A 12,592-nucleotide genomic window follows, 5' to 3' on the forward strand; every position below is an offset into this window, starting at 1 on the left:
CCCAGATCCCTTCCACCACCCCTGGGTTCCTCCCAGGAGATCCAAAGTGAAAAATGAGTCTGTTCCACTCCGGTCTTTCCACGGCTGGCTCTGCTTCTCTGGGGGCTGCAGTTCTGATGTGAATGACAGTGATGTTCCAGCACAGAGACCTCAGCTGGCTGCGGTCACATGATCGCACAGCAGGAGTTTTGTTTCCGGGCCTTGAAAAAGAAAAAGGAAAAAAAAAAAAAAAAAGGAGCTGAAGAGGTGGACTTCAGAAACCCTCCCACCCCTGCACAGACAGTAGATGGGCCCCACTGAGTCAGAGCAATTGGAATCATGAAGGAGAGAGAGGGACAGAAAAACTACTCTCATATCCTTAAGTCCTCTGAGAAAGCAATGTAGAAGCAGTTCGTACCTGAAAGATAATTTTGTCAACACCCTAATAATGCTATCCACGAGTGGGTAAAATTCCTGCTCTTAGGTAAGGCACAAAGACACAAAAATGTTAACGGGACTGGCTGAGTACCTTAACCTGACCCCGTACAATGACCCCCGCCTGGGGTAGTGTTTCTTGCTGAGGATGTCTTCGAGACTGTATCCGTCCCCACTTGGTTGACAGGGAGCCTGCTACCTTCTCTCTTCTTTCTTCCTGGTCCCATTCTCGCTAACTCCACGGGCCATCACCTCCCTCCAAGGCTCATATAAGAGCAAACTGCGAGATACTTCTGCCAAAGGGAAAGCACTGGAGGCATAAGAACCCCTTTGAAAGGCTAAGCTGCTGATGTTGCAGTGACACGCACCTAACTACTCCTAGGCAGCAGGAATAAGGGTCAACCCCTGGAGACAGAACCTGAACTAGTCTTGTCTTTCTGGGAGCAGTAGCCTGGAGGAGGGGTGGTATGTGAGGGTGCACTGCACAGTTAGGGTCAAGTCTGCTGCTGCTGACTGGGCACTTACCTACACAGAACATTACAAGAAACATTCTAGTTTAGCAGAGAGTATCACAGAAACATCTGTTGTCCGAAAGGGCGCCCAGGGGCTAGGACTCACCGTTTTGTAGAAGGCTTTAGACTGTGTTCCCAGCACTTCAGATTTGGACACTAGGTCATCGAGCTTCTCACCTCGCTCCAACAAAGATTCCATGGTGTTGTGCTGCACAAAAGGAGAAGGGAAAGAAATCTTTGGACTGGTCACCAAGCGAGCTGACCAAAGTGGTTTAGATAACCACACTGGGAGACAGACTGCTTACAGCTGTATTTACACACACATATTCCTACTGAGCAGAAGGCTTCCCACTTCCTAAGAGAACTGTGTCAAACGTCATGACTACCAACTCTCCAGAGCATCTGTGCATTCGGGACGTCTGAGCACACCTCAGGCCCTTTGAAGGGGTGAGGGGATGGAGGCTCTCGGCTCTGCTGCCAGGACTATTAGGAAGCAGCTGGCTTGCTTCCTCCCTGTACAGCCATTGCCAGAGTAGCTGCAAGGCCTCGTGAGAACAAGTAGGAGGAACTTAAGTATGCATATGTGAAATGGCGCAGGATGGGAAGTGAGCAAAACCATCCTCTACCGCTTCACACATCTGAACAACTCAGATCTCTAATATAGAAAGTTAACTAGACTAAGACAGAAATGGGATGAGGGAGTATGACCAATAATTCAGCTACAACAGGGCTGGTGACTGAGACCAATCTGCTCTCTGCAGTGGAGGGAAGGGCAGTGTGTGGGTGTCCCCAGGCTCAGAGTCTCAAGCAGCAGAAGGAAGAGACAGGGTTTAGGAAACGTGGAGAATTGTGTTACAAATGATAGGTGCCTGAACTGTCACATCTAACTTTCACGCCAACGCCTCAAAACCATTCTTCAGGCATGGGTCCACAAGACTTTCTATGGAGTGCAGGTGCCTGGGTCCACCTCGGACCTGATGCCTGGTGTTCAGAGTGAAGGTGATCGGGAAGCAAAGGGATCAGTTAGAGGCAGAGGCCACTAGGACCAAATCTGAGGGGAAAATAGATGCTTTTGATGTGCCAAACAGAGCTCAGCATTAAAACAAACAAACAAACAAACAAAGTTGAAACAACAGTTATAAAGCAGGAGATTTCAGTAAGAATGCAGGGTTCCCACGCTTTTAAAACAGGACCCGGGCGCCTCCCTGGTGGCGCTGGCGGTTGAGAGCCACACTATGAAGCTGTCTACAGCCTCTGCAGCGCAGGTTTGATCCTGGCCGGTCGGCGAGAATCCCACATGGCGCAGCAGACCTCTCCTGTCTCGCCCACTGCTCCCCGCAGCAGTGTATTTCGTCAGTCTGCCTGTTCTGTTCCCCGCTCTGTCTCTGGTGAATCCTCTCACCCTCCTGTGCATCTGGCCTGTACCCCAGTTCTTTTGTATAAATAAAATAAAATCTTTGAAAAAATATATATAAAAATAGGACCTTCTGGGGCTTCCCTGGTGGCACAAGGAATTAAGAAACAGCACTATGAAGCTACTGCAGCACCTGCAGCACGAGTTCAATCCCAGACCAGGGAGGTGACCCACATGGAGAAGCAGACCACTCCTGTCTCGCCCGCTACTCCCCTCAGCAGTTTATTTCAGTCAATCTGTCTATTCTGTTCCCCACACCATCTCTGGTGAATCCTCTCACCCTCCACACCTCTGGCCTGTGCCCTAGTTCTTGAATGCATAAATAAATCTTAAAAATAAATAAATAAATAAATGCAACAGGACCTCTTGACCTATGGGCCTGAATTCAAGTTATGTGCATATGCTCAGTCTGCCTCTTCTACCCAGGCCTAGAAGGGAGATGCCTGCTGGGCTCCGAGACAAACTAAAGGAGGCATGATGACAGAGTTTCAACCTTTCAAACCCCGCCACTGCCTAGACGGGGTGGCAGGAGGGGAACCAAGGGTCACATCAGCTCCCAGGCTGGTCCCTGCACAACGGGTGCATTAATAAGGTGGGGTCAGGAGGTGCAGATCAGGAGTTGCCTGAGTGAGTTTGGCTTGAGGCCTCTGATGCACAGGGAGTGGGGACAATCACCATTTTCAGAGACGGGCTTCCTGTATGATTCACACAGGCACTGACTCTGTGCATGCCTGGCTGCTGGCAAGTCTTTTTGCCCCTCAGTTTTGGCATTTGCTCTCCCACCTTCTTGCTTACCAGAATGATTTTGGTCTCATCTAGTTCAGCCTGCACTTTAGTCATGGGGTCAGCTTCTCGGGGGTTCTAGGTAAGAATCAAAAATAAGGGTAACGTCAGGACAGAAGTGACCATCTGAAAAGTTAAAAACTGGGCAAGAGGACACACTTTCACAAGTTAAAAACCACAGACTGTTCAAACACATGTCAGAGAAGCAAAAGCCTGCCTCAGAGCAGAGATTTCAGGTTTTGATGCAGCTCCTCACATTTATCAAAGGGACACCAACACCAATGCTATCTGGAAGTCACCCAGAGTCACAGGTATTTTCTGTTTCAAGTGGTTCTGGGTCACAAGGTCTCCACACAAGGTTTCTTTATACTCTACCTGGTATTTACTAAGGTGATAGCCCAGGGCTTCATAGTTGATGTTAGCAGGGTTTCCATCTGGCCAATCTATCCTGTTAACCTGCGTGGTGAATTCATCTAGTACCTGTAAGACAAAGTAGCTCATAACACCTCACCTTCCATAGATACCTTCCACAGAAACAGGGAAGACTCAAAAGCCTCACACCTAAGAAGCTCTCAGGCCCTTAGGGCCCAAGAAGGAGGGAAAAGGAAGACAACTAATGCCACAGGTAAAATGTAGGCTCGAGTTCCTCCTTTTCAAGTAACTTGGAAATTAAAAATGAAGTATGCTCAGTTTGAGATGACCCTCACCTAGTAAATGATTAAAGAAATTAGGATTTTAAACTGCAGATTTCCAACTTTATTAGGTTATGCCTTTTCCAGGAAAAAGGGTCATGGCCCTATTTTTCCAAAGGCAATTCTTCAAAAATGGGATTTAAATCCTTTGAATTGAAGCAACCAATGGATTTCATGCGCTTATCAGTGTGTTACTGCTCTAGGGGTCAAGGTGTGGTCAATGTCGTTTAGGAGTCTGCATCAGCACCATGTGAAGAAATTGAAGAACAACACAGAAGTCCTAAGTGTCATGGTGGGGGGACCTGGGTGTGTAAGAGGATGGCCTGACAAAAGGGAGAGGGATCACAGAGCACGGGGCCACAGAGCATGGAGTCTGGGCCTGAGAGTCATGACTACTGAGGGCAGAGGCAGGAAGAGTGGTGACTAGAGGAGTGAAGCGGTGAGACCAAAGTCGGCCCTTACCCAGGCCCACCCCGGGAGAGATGCTGTGACTCAGGCAGACAGCAGAATCAATAGTGGCACTAGGGACACTAGTCTGGACACCGGTTGGATGAGGGTGGAAATCAGCACCAGAAGGCACCTGCGGGGGGATGTTAAGACTGTTTCTCAGTTTAGGCTGAGGAGAAAAGCTGAAAATGGGTTGATATGGGACACACTATTTCATCCTTTACACCTTGAGCACTGTCATCACTCCTGGCCCTGGTTTATACCAGTCATCAACTCTGGTCCAGTCAAACCACAAACTCACCTTTTCCAACAAGGTAAAAGCCACCCGGGATGGATATTCACTGTCAGCAATGACCACTCCTGCGAGACTGTCATTTCGCACATAGACATGGCACAGGTATTCTAAGGAGATAAAGAGGCCAGACACACAAAGGATAACAGGAGGGCCTTACGTTAACTTATCAAATCAGTCAAAACATCACAATGCCGGGCCCCTGCCTTTTGGATCAATGAAGTCACACTGAGCAATGTTTGTGGACAGGTCCTGTAGACAGCTCAGTGGAACTCACCTAGAATGGTGCACAGAAGGGCTCTATAGTCAGCTTGGCCTGACACCTGCTTTTGGACAAGTAAATGCCCAGAGGCCTAGTGTGCAAAGCCAGGGTCTAAAGGAGTTGCCAAAGGTGCAGAAAACACATCCCAGACAATATGGCCATAGTGCCTTCCAAGTCACACCACTAAGCTCTAGGTCAGACAGGCTGTGTCTTGAAGAGCTGCAGCCCTCAGAGGCTCTGCTCTGTTCCAAGCCGAGGGAACCCTGGACAAACTAAGTAGCCTCTACTGAGAGTGGCCAAAGTCAAGAAATCACCTCTCAGGGTCTCAGGCTTCCTTATTACAGCAACCCTGCCCAGCCTGCTTCATTTTGTGGAGGACCATAGTAGTGGTAAAGAGGGAGAAAGAAGGCACACATAGGAAGAAAAAAAAATTAGCTACTGCTAGAATTGCTGTGTATCTCTCTATAGGTACAGTCTGTATAAGGGTTTATGCAGAGTATTCACAATCCACAGGATTAATTTTCATCTCTTTGAAAGTCACTCTATCAAATCATCACTGTATCTAGCCATACTCCCAAAGTAAAAGGAATGTAAGGATAAAGGTATCCTTATATCTTAAGATATTCCCAAGGTAAAAGGAACAGCTGAAGAATATAAACTTTAAGCAGTCCTTAAGACTGCTGCCCAAAAGGTTCCACTGCTAACAGACAAGGAGAGAGGGAACCGTGAGCCCCTGAAATCTGAAAAGGATAGAGATAAATGATAACAGGGACAAGGAGGAAGATTAGGGGATCATCACAAACACACTCCAGATTTTGTATAATTCCCATAGAAGATTCAAATGTGGGGGTCAAAGTACACACACTCCATTGAACCTGAGATGAAAAGTGACCTCTGCACTCATATAGTAAGGAGTCGCTGCTTCTTGGTTTCATTCCTTTCCCTCCCACCCTCAATAACAAATACTCTGTAGATCAACACAATTACAGATAATTACAAATCACCACAAGCATTCAAACCACATCTGCTGCTTCCACCCACTTCAGTATCTGAGAAAATGTCTTCAAGTAATATAGCTGGGAAGGCAGACATAGGAAAACTGAGAATACTTAATTGTCCATGAACAAATTGCACTTGTGGGCTGTGAACACCACAGAGATCCCACAAAGAAAACACACACTCAACATAGCCAGCACAGCAACTGATATTTACATCACTGATACAGTCCTTCCACGTTATACGACTCAAGGTCAGCACAAAGTGCAATGGTTCCTTTTCTGTACAATAAAATTCATATACACCTTTCAGATGTGTCTTTATGACAACTGCTTAAAAATTCTTACAGGAAACCTGAACTATGAAGATGGAGAAGTAACAGTCAAGAAGAAAACATAATGAGTTTTCAGATTTCTAGTTAAAAACCTAAGGAGTACAGAATGCAGTATTATCTCAACAGGGCTAGCCGGAAATCCTTACTTGAGAGGTCTACAACTCTGGAGGGGAAAGAAGATACAATAGAAGGGTGCTTATTGCTCCAAGAGAGTCTTAAGTCCAAACTTTGAGTGTGACTTTATCCAGGCAGCTTAGACATCAATGGTGAGCACAGAATTTTATGTAAATAGAAAAAGGAGAGAAGAGAAAGCTGGCGAAGCACAGGATTCTGGAAGCCCTCTCCATGGTGAGCAGAGAGCTCATGCTGAGAGCTGCAGGCTGCCTAAGGTGTGATGGGGGGTAGCAAAACTCACAAGAGTGCCAGGTCCTCTTACCTTGTTCTTTGACAGAAGCTCTGCTGCCTTTCGCTGAGCGCTCCACAATCAGCTGACTTGTGAAGGTCATGAATTCCTGAACACTAAGAAACACAACACATGTTACCTAGTCCCATTGCCTCGTACCCAATATGATGCAGAGTGCTCTCTGAGTATCCACAGTAAGGAGACACTGCTTCTTGGTTTCATTCCTTTCCCTCCCAACCTCAATAACAAACACTCTGTAGATCAACGCAAATGCAAATAATTACAAATCACCACAACCCTTCAAATCACATTTGTTGCTTTCACCCACTTTTGGGTAATTTTCTACATTTCGGTCAGAGTATGATTTGGGAAACTGTAGAGACAGAAGCCAGGTTCTGTTCCTGAGCTCCACTAACTTCCAAGAAGCAAGATAAATACACTGCATTAGAAAAGCAGTGGTAAAAACTTCAGCAGAAGTTTTGGCTGTGGCCACACAGTGAATACTGAAATACCACACACACCTGCAGTGAATGCTGACTCTGCCAGAGAACAGAGCCTCGGGTCTGCAGGGCACTTGGAGGGAATGGAAAGCAACAGCTCAGCCAAGACAAGAATGTGGGAAATGGCTTGTACAAAGGCTGAAAGTGAGAAAGAGATTCATGGGCCCGTCATAAAGATTTGGACAGAAAGGACAGTCACAGGTGACACAACAGTGCAGTCAGAGGAAAAGAGGCCAATAAGAAACCTCTGACTGGGAATGCCACAAACAGCATCAGAGCAGGATGGAGTCCAGAAGAGGGCTCTAGCAGATGTGCAAGCTTTGACACCACACTGAGTGTCATGCAGAAGAACAGAGCCTCAGGTCTGCAGGGTACTTGGAGGGATGGAGACCCTCCTCCCCCCAACTCTGAAATGAACTTCCCTGCTGGGATCCCATCTCCACTGCTTACAAGATGGGTGACTTCAGGTACTGCCTGTGCCTTAGCTATAAGAGCAAGATTTGTTGTGACCATTAAATGAATTAATTAGCACAACACCTGGTACATAGTATTACTTGCTACTATAATCTTGAGAGTGTTATGATTAAAACAGTCCCTTAGAAGTCTCAGGATAAGAAGGATAAGAAATCCTTGCAGTAAAACTAAAAAGAAATGAGCTTAGAGTAGAGCTGTAACTAGACAAAGGAAGAACTACATTCACTGAAAAAGTCTTCTACAAGGGTTAGAGAAGCCAGGAAACCATGCAAAGGTTTTAAGCTTGGAATCTGGTAATCATGGGGCAGAAGTGAAAAGGACAGAAGTGAAAAGGACAGAAGGACAGAAGTGAAAGGACAGAAGGACAGAAGTGAAAAGACCTTATGAGAAAATCACTGCGCTCAGTTGGAGTGTATTGTTTTCAGAGACACTAGTAGAGGTCCCTATAACAGTGCAGTTGTGTGAATCATCTGAAACTGGTATGGCATCCCAAATCAGTGAGGTAAAGTCCTACAGTGAAACTGGAAAAGAAAAAGAATCACAGTTAGCCAATCTGGCACCAAAAGTCCCACCAGAGAAGAGCTACTATCACAGAACAGAGAATAGGGCCAAGACAAAGAAAGCTAAGCAGCAAGATCAAGAAGGATGCGAAAGCAGCAGAAAGTTTCGACAAAATAAGAACAGAAATTGTTTTTAGATCCTGCCAGCAAGTCACTCTCATCAAAAACAAAACAGTAGCACTGAAGTAGCGAAAACAATTGAGTGGCAAATTCCACCAGAGATGGACTTGGAGAGGCACTGTAGGGTCCTTTTCCTTTTGTGTCTGAATCACTGTACCACTCCCACAGGGGCTGGAAGTGTCTGTGGTAATTCTCATACATTCTTGCAATTAAAGTGCCCCATGGGAAAAAGAAAAGCTTGCAAGCCTTACAAATCCCAAGCTTCATCCCAAATCTTCAGTGTTTTGTATCACTAGTGGCCAATTATAAGAAGCATACAATTTGGGTTTGAGTCTTGGCTGGATGTGGTATAACTTCTTGGACCTCAGTGATTTCATCCATATAAAAGGGAGAGTATATCAATATCTCTCTTACTAAATAGTTGGAGAATCCCACCAAGTAACATAATCGTGACTCTCAAGGTATGCACCAGAGATGCCTGGGTAACATTCACTGGACGTGTGTGTGTTCCAGGTACGTGTGTGTGTCGGAAACTGCACTTTTACAAAGCCTACTTACAATTTTCATACGACAGATATTTGAAAAAGAGTATGAAGGCATAGCCTAGAATAGTGTAAGCCTTTTTACGAGAGAAAGGGGAATGAGTCCTCAGTTACAGCCTACAGACGGAGGAAGAGCCCAAGCCTGGCTCCAGTACGGAAGGCTAAGTGGATTCCGGGGCCTCTTCCAATTACGGGCTTCAGTTGGCCCCTACCTCAGGGTCCCCAGACCTTTGGTCCTCCCAAAGCTCGCCTCCTGGACCTCGGAACTCCCCAGGCCCCGACCCAGGTCTCCCTCTACCGTCCCTGACCCCGGGCCTCTCCCGGCCTCTGGTCTCCGCCAACCCTACGCTCCGCCACCCCCGGGCCTCCGCAGACCCCGAGCTCCCCGACCCTGCCCGATCCCGAGGCCTCCCCAACCGGAACCATGGAACCGCCCACCTGGGTTCGCTCACCTGGACCTCTGGAAGAAGCTGAAGGAGGACACATCGTACGCGGCTTTGAGTAGCACCGCCTTGTTCTCGCTTTTGTAAAGGACGCTGAGGCTGTACAGCTTCATGGCGCCGCGTCCTCGGGTACACCGCCCGCCGCGGGCCCCGCTGGCAGCAGCAGCACAGTCACCGCCCCCCGGCTGCTGACGGGGCCAACGCCGCCTTCCTTCTGGCTCGGCGTCCACTTCCGGTTCCGGTTTGGGGCCTCAGCCCGATGACTAACGGAGGTTTTCGTGCCCCGGATGAAGAGGGGAGGAACCGGAAATACGCAACGAGGGGCGGGGCGCCAGGCAACGCATTTGTGTGAGCCCAGCCCCGGTTCCGCCCCCGGGGCGGTCCTGGCTCTGGTGCCGCTTCCGGGCGCGTCCCGCCCCCTCCCCGCGGTCCTGAGGGCTCAGGTCCCTGTCGCCCGTCGCCCCTCTCTGAGCGACAGGAGCCACAGCAACGTCCATACACCTGCTCTATAAACGCTAAACAAGGAGCTTTGGTTTATGGGAAATACCTTTGTGGGAAGTGTTTTTTAAATGAAATATTTTGCGTGAAAGGCAAGGACTTCCCTTGTAGGCTTCTTGGGGGTATGGAAGCTTGCCTCGTGTCTCCAGTCGATTCCTCACGTGCCCCTCCACACCTTCCCTTGATAGTGTGGGAGGCAATCCCTGCTTGTACAGGATCCCTCAGCACAAGCCTGCCTACCCCTGTAAAAAAAGCCCACTAAGCACTGATTTAGGCAACAAACTGCTGACCTCCAAAGAGAAATAGAGCTGCCTCACCTCAAAAGGGGCAGCAGTTCTCCACACTGAGGGAGCAATTTGGCGCACAATGTCTTGGATGGCCTCATTTTCTTGGTGGAAACAATACTTTGTCAAGGGATGGGGCTAAACAAGGCACAGTTCCCTAACGGTACCACATCCTGCCCATTTCTTGTTCATTAAATGGCATCATGTAATCAGAATGGGTTTTACAGAACACACACACATAAAAGAACTTTCACATAAAAGAATTTTAGTCTTTGGAAATTGGCAGTATGTCTACACAGTCATTATTTAGAAGCAGTCTCATCTGAGATGATGGGAAAGAGATGATATATTTGAAAAATCAACAGCAGTACTCTAAACATTACTCTAAATCAAGGCTTCTCAACCTTAGCATTATTGACATCATCCAACAGTTGGAAAACTCTGTTGTGGGGGGCTGTCCCTTGCATCAAAGGCAGAAACTCAGGCCTGTACCCACTAGATGTCAGTAGCATCTCACCTGTCACATAGCAACCCAAAATATCTCTGGACATGACCAATGTGCCTGGGGTAGTGATGGTTTAAGAGACCCATTGATTTAAATATTTCTCTGACTTAAAGAAGTTCCTTCTACCTGCCTTTTCCCTCAGCGCCTACCTTTCCAACCTCTTCCCTGAGTATTTCCCAGTGCAGAAGGTGGAAAGAGCTTTTCCACATCCCTCCATTTGGATATTAAACCTCAAGAAGAGATATCAGGGCCTCCCTGGTGGCGCAGCGGTTGAGCGCTGGGCTGAAGGCCACCGGGCTGCTGGGCGAGTGTCCCACATGGCAGCAACAGACCTCTCCTGTCGTGCCCGCTGCGCCCCTCAGCAGTGTGCTTCATTGGTCTGCCTGTTCTGCTCCCTGCTCTGGCTCTGGTGAGTTCTCTCGCAGCCCCCTACCCCCACCCCGTGCTTCTGACTGTACCCAGTACTTGTATAAATAAATAAATAAATAAATAAATAAATAAATAAATCTTTAAAAAAACAAAAAAAGATGAGATATCAGTCAACGCCAGCCACCCAACCACAAATGTAGGCATACTAGGCCGCCATTGGGTTCACACGATGACAGAACAACCCATCCCAGCTGTGCTGATACAGTCACCCTGTAGAGGATGGATGTGGGGGCTGTTTTTGAAGAAAACCCCTGGAGTCACTAAAAGTTGTGCAAAAAGACTGGAGAGCAGTGTTTGGTTGGAATTGATTTAAATGGATTCACTTGACACATAGTAGTAGTTATCCTGAAGTTTCCCTTACACCAAGCACTTTCCATGTTTTGCCTCATTTAATCCTTCTTACAGACATGGAAACAGATTCAGATGAAGTAAGATGTCAATACCAAGACAGAACTCTCTCTGTCACAGCCCAGCTCTACTCCCGGCTGCTTTCCCCCATTCTCAATACTTGCTCAGCTGCCATTGCCCCAGGAAGCCTCACTTATGGCTGCAAACTCCCCAGCCTTATTCATCTTACTAAAAAGGAACACTCATCTTCTACTCCATCACCCCAAATATCAACCAGATTGGATTTAGTTCTGGCACTGCAATAAGCTATAAAAGTAAACAACTCGCTAACCTCTCTGAGACTCTCTCTTGACCCTCCCCTCTTATCACCCCCTCTCCCTCCCTGCCCACTCATTCTTTCATCTGTAAAATGAAAAATATCCTTTCCATAGGCATGTTGCTGGGAATAAGACAAGTTCCAGTCACAGTAGATGTTTAACAAGTAACAACAAAGATGATTACGTGTATAGTCATTATTAGTAACAAAAAGGAGGTGAGATCATCTTTTTTCCTTTCCCTTAAGGTTTGATACTTTTCTGTAAAGACTCTGAGTAGTTTCTCATAAGCCTTGGGCCTCAGTTCCCAAAGTATCCGAAAGTGTACCTTTAGCTCAGACTAGCTGCAGTTCCAGAATTGGCTTCATGGCATGCCTTTATGGCATGCCTGCAAGGTGACCAGAGCAGAGCTATTCTTATATAACAGAGAAAGAAAACAATGGAATACAGCATTACAAGCCAGTGGGGAAAGGCTAGACTACCCAGCAAGTATTAGACTCCTATCTCATACCACACACAAAATGGATTCCAGAAGGACTAAAGTATTGAACATTAAAAAGGGGAAAAAATTAGAAAGAAATATGGCAGAACATTTTTACAGATTGGGGGTCGTAAGTATTCTTTTAACAAGATGTGACTAACAAAAGTAGAAATCAAAAATTGACATTTATAAGAAGTACATACTGCTATGTGATGAAAGATATTATTAACCAAGTCATAAATTTAGCAACCAATTTGGGGAGATATTATAGCTATTTGGAAAAGGATTAATGATATGATAGATGGAAAATAAAAATATACAAATTGTTAGGTAAAAGACAATTCAGTAATAAAAGTTAAATAATATAAAAAATCATTTTTAGAAAAAGAAGTACAAATTACCATTAAATATAGAAAAAGGTGTCTAGCATTTTGCAATTCTAACAATGAGATGTCAGATCAGCAAACAATTATAAAAATTTCTCATCTCAAGGATTGGCTAACATACAGTCAAACTCTTAATGTTGTGGAAGGATAATAAATTGA

At 46.4% G+C, this 12,592-nt stretch overlaps 1 protein-coding gene across 2 annotated transcripts; it reads right to left on the reverse strand.

Annotated features, from left to right (window-relative positions):
* Positions 1 to 164: 164 nt before the first annotated feature.
* YKT6 (YKT6 v-SNARE homolog) lies at positions 165 to 9,301 on the reverse strand (the record flags this gene model as incomplete). Of its 2 annotated transcripts, XM_084247340.1 has the most annotated exons (7): positions 165 to 200; positions 1,033 to 1,134; positions 3,136 to 3,201; positions 3,499 to 3,603; positions 4,564 to 4,664; positions 6,583 to 6,665; positions 9,198 to 9,301. In XM_084247340.1, the coding sequence occupies 7 exons, from the start codon at positions 9,299 to 9,301 to the stop codon at positions 165 to 167; spliced, it is 597 nt and encodes a 198-aa protein (XP_084103466.1). The 2 variants fall into 2 exon arrangements, with proteins under 2 accessions (XP_084103466.1, XP_084103467.1); XM_084247341.1 differs by lacking the exon at positions 1,033 to 1,134.
* Between the last annotated feature and the right edge of the window lie 3,291 nt (positions 9,302 to 12,592).

Source organism: Talpa europaea (assembly GCF_964194135.1).
Source record: "Talpa europaea genome assembly, chromosome: 11".
Taxonomy (NCBI): Eukaryota; Metazoa; Chordata; class Mammalia; order Eulipotyphla; family Talpidae; genus Talpa; species Talpa europaea.